This window comes from Benincasa hispida, chromosome 2 (assembly GCF_009727055.1).
Source record: "Benincasa hispida cultivar B227 chromosome 2, ASM972705v1, whole genome shotgun sequence".
In the NCBI taxonomy this organism is placed as follows: domain Eukaryota; kingdom Viridiplantae; phylum Streptophyta; class Magnoliopsida; order Cucurbitales; family Cucurbitaceae; genus Benincasa; species Benincasa hispida.
Genome location: NC_052350.1, coordinates 28469108 through 28475959, shown reverse-complemented (window position 1 = coordinate 28475959; position 6852 = coordinate 28469108). Strand labels below are relative to the sequence as shown.

Sequence of the window (6852 nt, the reverse complement as noted above, 5' to 3'; positions counted from 1 at the left end):
TTAATTCTACCTCTTGATTGCTTGGTATCTACAAAATAATACAAAACACATAAAGTCCAAAAATGAGCTCAGATTAAGCTAAGAATAATAACTCTTTTTGAGAGCTATCAAATAGCCTAAGTTGAAACTAAAGAGATAACTGTACGTGAGTCACTGAATATGAAGTCTATCAGATAAGTACTTTCATTGTGATTGTTAAACTCTTTATATAAATTTCGTTCCACTGGGCACACAACCCCCTAGAAGTTGGTGAATTTCTACCGAACTAGTTTATCAATCTCTATGTCTCTATATTTCTATTTACTTTCGTGTTGCCTACTTGTCATACATATTGTTTGCAGTGACATCGTACTTGACATTATATTCTATGTTAGATTTACCCCGTTTTTTTTTTTTTCAGAAAGACAAACCACATAATCAATCAAGAAGAGGAAGGATGTTCCCATGGCTCAAGACGATGTTTTAAATGACGATGTTATTAATGATGATATGGCTTGAAACGAAGAGAATGTGGACTCATAATCTTGGAATAGAGGGATTGGTTAAGCAAGTTTGTGAAGAGAGCATTGTTTTATTTTCAAAACGATATATACATAAACTTGCAACTGAAAGACGTGCTTTCTAATAGGTACACTTAAACCAAGCGTCCCTACTTTTTTCTTTGAATTATTGCAATATATCATATAAACAAAGACAATCAAGGAACAAAGCCATGAATTGTAAAGAGAATGGCCACATACAAGAAATGAGAAAAAAAAAAAAAAAAAAAAAAAAAAAAAAAAAAAAAAAAAAAGGAAAAAACAACAATGTCACATCCTCGATTTCTTAACACACGCCTCAAATGTTGAATGGGCTAGTGCTATTATAACCCACTCAATCCATTCGGAGTTGGAGCCTCCGGTAGAATATTTAAAACAGAAAAAATAATGTACTGAAAAGCAAAAAAAAAAAAAAAAAATACATAGATACATTATGCAATTGGCATGAATTTATATTAATTTATTAAAAAAGAATTCAAATGGGCTTGAATTAAATTTGGGATCTCATTTCTCACACTGTGTCGGTGCTCAGACCAAGTACACACAAACTCAACCATAGACGAACTCAAACTCACCTCTTACCTTTTTCTGTTTCCGGGAAAGATACTAAATATCTGAAGCTTGCATCAAACTATCAAAACTAGGTTGATACAATTTTAGCACTAAACGTCCGATCGGTAGGTGCATTGGAATATCTCAATTAGATTAACACATTCTTAGCATTTTCGTCCACTATCAATGCAGGTTAAAATCAGTAAAATATGTCCGTTCAATACAAATTTAAAATACAATTGGTAAATTGATCTTTCTCATACTTCTAACTGCATATATAGCTAGATAAATACCAGCCACATCATTATTTGAGCCGTGCAATTAGCTAATTCTCTTGGACGAAGTTGCGAGGTGGTTTTCCGACTAGTTGGAGTGGTTTTCCGGTGACACGATCGGGCAGTTTTCTGGGCGCTTATTTGCTCCGCCTTGATTGTACAAGGTAGTGAGTTGATGGAAATAAGGGCAAGTTCTTGAGTCAAGAGATCTCTTCTTGTTGACATCTTTAGTTTTTCTAAAGTACTTATTTATGTTCTCCCATTTCTCTTTGCATCTCTTGGCACTTCTCTTGTAACCCAATTGAAGCATTCCTTGTGAGATTCTTTCCCACAATGGCGCTTTTAATGACGCACCTTGTTCGCCACTACCGTCACCATTGTTGTAGAGGTTGCACCTTACATTTACTAAAGCCAACACTTCATCTCTTGGCCATCTTTTTCCCAACTCATCAAGCTCATCTTTATGATTTCTAGTACTTTTAGGGTTTGGTGGTGGGTTTGAATGATTGATGAAGGAATTGGGATCTTGTGGAGCAAGGATTTGAGTTGATAAACAAGGGTTTTTAGGTTTTTTAATTTGATCATTTTGACTAGAAAAAGAGCTTGAATTTTCATGGGGTGGTAGAGCAACTACTTGTTTTTTGTTGGGGCTTGAAGTTTGGGTTTGGATTAAGGATGAGGAAGAAGGAGAATTTGGGACATTATTGTTATTGTAATTATTCAAACTTTGGAGTAAATTTTGTAAGTCCTTTTTGGATGGAGAGGAAGAAATTAAAGTGGTTGAATTGGTGATTTGGTTCAAAATTTCAATGATTGTGGCTTGCCTATCAGTTGCAATGGCTTGTTCATGGGCCATAACTTCAAGCTCCTTATGAAGTCTCTCCATTTGTTCCTTCTTCCAACATTCCTCTTTAGCAACCTTCTCTTCCTCCTTCTTCAACATGTCTTGTAAAAGCTTTGAGTGGATTTCCTCTTGTTGAATCATCATTTTCTTCACTATCTCCTCACAATAACCCTTCAATATTTCAAATTCTTTTTGCCTCATCATTTTCCTCTTCTTCTTCTTCTTGCAATTTCTTGATCTACTACTTTCATCTTGTTCTTCCTCAGTCGTCGCTCTTGTTTCGTCGTTTCTTAAATCCTCCTCCTCTTCTTCCTCCTGCAGTTCTCCATCTCCATCTTTGAAATCAGCTTCCTTTTCTTCTTCACCTTCTTCTGGTACCACAACGATGGTGGCGCCACCGTCGTCGGATTTCCCGTCATGAATCAAGAGAAGGTCATCTTGATCTTGATGATGATGATGCTGATAATTTAGCTCATGAGTGAGGAACCTACAACTTTTGTTGTAGTTAATATTGTGGTTGAAATATCTGCTCTCTTCTTCAAATTTCTCTTTGCACTTCTCTGCAGTCCTTCTGAAACCCACCTCTCCCAACTTCCTGCACCCATCATAATTAATTTTAAAAAAAAACTAAAAACTAAATGCAACCAACATATATGCCTGCATTTATTCTACTTTTTAAGTGTATATTAAAGTTATACACCTCACACATTATTGTATTTCCCAAGGAGAAAAAAAAAAAAAAAAAAAAAACACAATATCATAATTATATCATTTCTCTCTCTAGTACAATTGAATTGAACTAGCCTACTAAATAGAAGAACAGAAAAGAGCAAAGAATATGCTTAATTAGAAAGCAAAACATAAATAAATAATGAAGAGTCAATAAGAAATTCTCTTTTAAAATTTTTGAGGGGCTGAATTTGATGACCTTGAAACATGTTCCCAAGTGGATTCATGGAAGCAATTGTCAATATTAGATCTGATTCTTAAGAGGGCAAGAAGCTCGTCATTTCTCCATTCATCATGATGAATATGATCCTCCATCAAAATGGATCTGTTGTTGTTGTTGTTGTTCTCTCTGTCAACCTCCAAATCCATGGCCACCTGCAAATTATTCCCAGTCGTCGTCGTCTCGTCGTCGTTCTTCTCGTTGCCATTCTCGCGGGGATTCGGAGATTGATGATGCAAAAAATGATGAGGCTGATGAAGATGAATTTGATGATGAGTAGTGGAACTAGCATTGTAAGAATCAAAAGGGTGGAAGTTGAAATTGGGAGAATGAAGAGCAAAATTAAGAGGAATTAAAGGAAGAGAATTGGAATTTGGTGGTGGTGGTGGAGGTGTTGCTGCTGTTCTTGGAGTTAAGAATTGATGAAGTTGCTCAGATACTGATCCTTCAAACATGGTGTAGTTTGCTCTTTCTTCTTCTTCTTCTTCTTCTTCTTCACTTCTTTTTAACTCTCTTTTCTCTCTCTTTTATTGTAAAATTGGCAAAATGCTTCAAATAAACACAACAAAACACACACCCCTAGACTATACAATACTATACCTATCTCTCTCTCAATTTATTTATTTATTTATTTTAATTTTTCTATATATTTTTGTTTTTTTTTATTATTATTATTATTCTCTCTCTAGATCTCAATCTTCTTTATGGAAGAATTTGTCTTGTTGTGGAAGACAAAAAGATGTAGCCCACCACACCCTTTTCTAAGAAACTGAAAGTCACCCTCCAAACAACACAACACACACATTATTAGAGACATATATCAGTTAGTATTCACTGCATGCTACACCTACTTTACCAATGTTTTGTGTTTTATTATATACATATTATAATTTCTAACTTACTGAACCCTATTGCTTTAACTTTGTGTATATCTAATTTTTTATAATTAGGACAAGTTGAAATCTTTTCACTCCCATGTGGAATTTAAATTATTATTAATTAAGGTTTCGTTATTTAACCATGTGGTTTTTTATTTTTAGTTTTTTAAAATTAAACCTACGAACATCCTTACCACCTCTAAATTTCTTGTTCTGTTATATGTTTTTTACCCATATTTTCAAAATTAAGTCAAATTTTAAAAAAATAGTTTTTAAGAATTTGTTTTTGTTTTCACAATCCATCTGCTATACTTAAGAAAAATGCAAACTATCGGAAGAAAGTGAGAGAAGAAATAGGGTTATTAATTTTCAAATGGAAAATTATTTCAAATGTTAAAACTGTTGAAAATATTTACAAGTTATAACAAAATTTTATAACTATCAATGATAGACACTGATAGACATAAATAGACTTCTATCAGTGTCTATCAATATCACTGATTTGATAGTTCTAAACTTTTGTCATATTTTGTAAATATTTTAGTTTATTTTCCTATATTTAAAAACAACCCTTCTCAAAAACCAAAAACCCAAAACAAATTATTACCAAGAAGCCTAATGGGACATTTGGGGTAAGGATAATAATCACATCTTACTAGAGCAGATACTATTTCAAAACCACCAATTAGCTACAGTCAATAATATTTCAAAACCTTCATTTATTACCGTATTTACTATTTACTACGGTTTTTACTATTTTACGTTCATTACTTTTTTATTGTTTACTACTGTGTTTACTATTTTTTTTTTTCAAACTAAAATAATTTATACCTTAAACACATATTATTATAACTCAAACTTCGCCCCAAACACAAACTATTATAACCCAATTATAATAACCTATAAATATAATAACCAACTTCATACTCCAAAGGTCTGGTAAGATATTAGCGAGTTTAAATTCTGTATTTGTAACTTTCTCCCTTTATTTCAAAGGGAAAAAAACTAACTTGTGCAATTAATTCGAGCATAACTTGACTCCAATGAATTGATCAACCCAATCAAATGGGAAAAAAACAAAAAAAAAAAAAAAAACAAAAAAAACAAAATTATATTTCCAAAATTTAAATCTTTATCCGGTAGATATAATTGGTTTAAATTACATTAAAAAAATTACTACACATTTTTTACCATGTATATGAATGGGAGAGTTGCAAATTTAATCTAATTTGATTCAAAAATATAATTGTACTTGGTAACCGAAAGAAATTCTCATAACTTAATTTCAATGCAATGCAACGTGAGCATAACTTCAGTAATAAGATATTTATTATTCTCTTAATGTTACAGGTTTAAATCATAATTTCTAATTTAGGTAGATTTTCACTCATAAATACTATATTTGTAATTTCCAAGCAACCCATTTAAATTTTCCTTAAAAACATTCAAGAAAAAACTACATAGAGGGGGAAAAAATCTCATTACTGTGATAAAATAAAATGGTACAGAGTATCATTTTCAACAGCTAATATATACCTATAATGTATATGATTTTGGTCCTACCAATTTTGATCCCTTTGTTACAACCATACATCTTAGTTTTCCTTATTGCAACACAAGTTTCCTAGGTAAGGTCATTTTAAAAATAAAATATATATAATATATTAAATTGCCACAATCTCATAAAAACCTTTTTATATAAATTTATCCATGAAAATATTTGATAATTATACTTTTATCTATTTTAATTCGTTATTAATAACTTAAAAAAGCAAAAAATCTTCTTAACTTGCACCATCGTTCGTTTTTCTTAAAAAAAAAAAAATCAGTAAATCATCCACTTTAATTAAGTGTCTTTTAAAATTTTTAATAATTAATAGTGATTAATTGTCGTTTTCTTTTTTAGTAACCCATACACTTAAAAGTCTAATTATTTTAAATGACAAAATTGTTAAAAATATTTACAAAATATTACTATCTATCTGTAATAGACTGCGATAGACTATTATCTGTATATATCATAATAATACAAATAGTAGTTTATTACGATCTATCGCAGTCTATCACAGATAGATAATGAAATTTTACTATATTTGTAAACATTTTAATCCTTTAAAATTTTTTATTCAATAATTAAATAATAATTATTTGTTATTTGTTGAATTGCTATAATTTCATTTATGTTCTAAAAAAATGGATTCCTTTTTGGGGAAAAAAATTACTAAAATGAAGTCATAATATTAAAATACCTTGATCCCAATCCTCTCTAATCCCTCTTGGAAAGTATTCATTAACTTCATTAAAACAATATATGTGAACAAAAAAGCTATTTACTGATTATATGATTATGATAACATTAATTTTCATTCTCATACATAAATTCAATATTTCATTAAATATCCTTAATTAACTTGAATGCTAATTATAAAAACTGACAAAAAAATTAAATTAATAAATTATTGTATCTTTTTAAATAAATTATTTCAGTTTTTTTCTAAAGAATATATCACCTACATTGCACCTGGTAAAACACTTCACAATTATATGGATACATATTTCTTTAAATTGTACCCTTTATGTGGTCCATTTATTAGAAAGTATAGGGTGCTTGCATGTATTTTCACAAATTTTATTTATATTATATTTAATAGATATCATTAATATCTTTTAACTAATAATAACTAGTAATAATCATTTTTAATATTAAAATGAGCATAATTTAATTCAAATAAATTTTGCACTACCTATTTCAATGTTTTATGTTCAATTTTTTCACCTCATATATTACAAATAATAATAATAATAATAATAATAT

At 30.1% G+C, this 6852-nt stretch overlaps 1 protein-coding gene across 1 annotated transcript; it reads right to left on the bottom strand.

Annotated features, from left to right (window-relative positions):
* Positions 1-1221: 1221 nt before the first annotated feature.
* On the bottom strand, positions 1222-3749 carry LOC120071510 (trihelix transcription factor GTL2). Its single transcript, XM_039023833.1, has 2 exons — positions 3139-3749; positions 1222-2805 (listed from the first exon to the last, which is right to left on the bottom strand). The coding sequence occupies exons 1-2, from the start codon at positions 3612-3614 to the stop codon at positions 1455-1457; spliced, it is 1827 nt and encodes a 608-aa protein (XP_038879761.1). The 5' UTR covers positions 3615-3749; the 3' UTR covers positions 1222-1454.
* Positions 3750-6852: the final 3103 nt, after the last annotated feature.

What these genes read in the sequence shown, in the direction of transcription:
- LOC120071510 (XM_039023833.1), bottom strand. Translation starts at nt 3,614, where the DNA reads ATGTTTGAAGGATCAGTATCTGAGCAACTTCATCAATTCTTAACTCCA. An exon ending in ACTTGGGAACATGTTTCAAG is followed by an intron (nt 2,806 to 3,138) that starts GTCATCAAATTC and finishes TGATGGGTGCAG; the next exon opens with GAAGTTGGGAGAGGTGGGTT.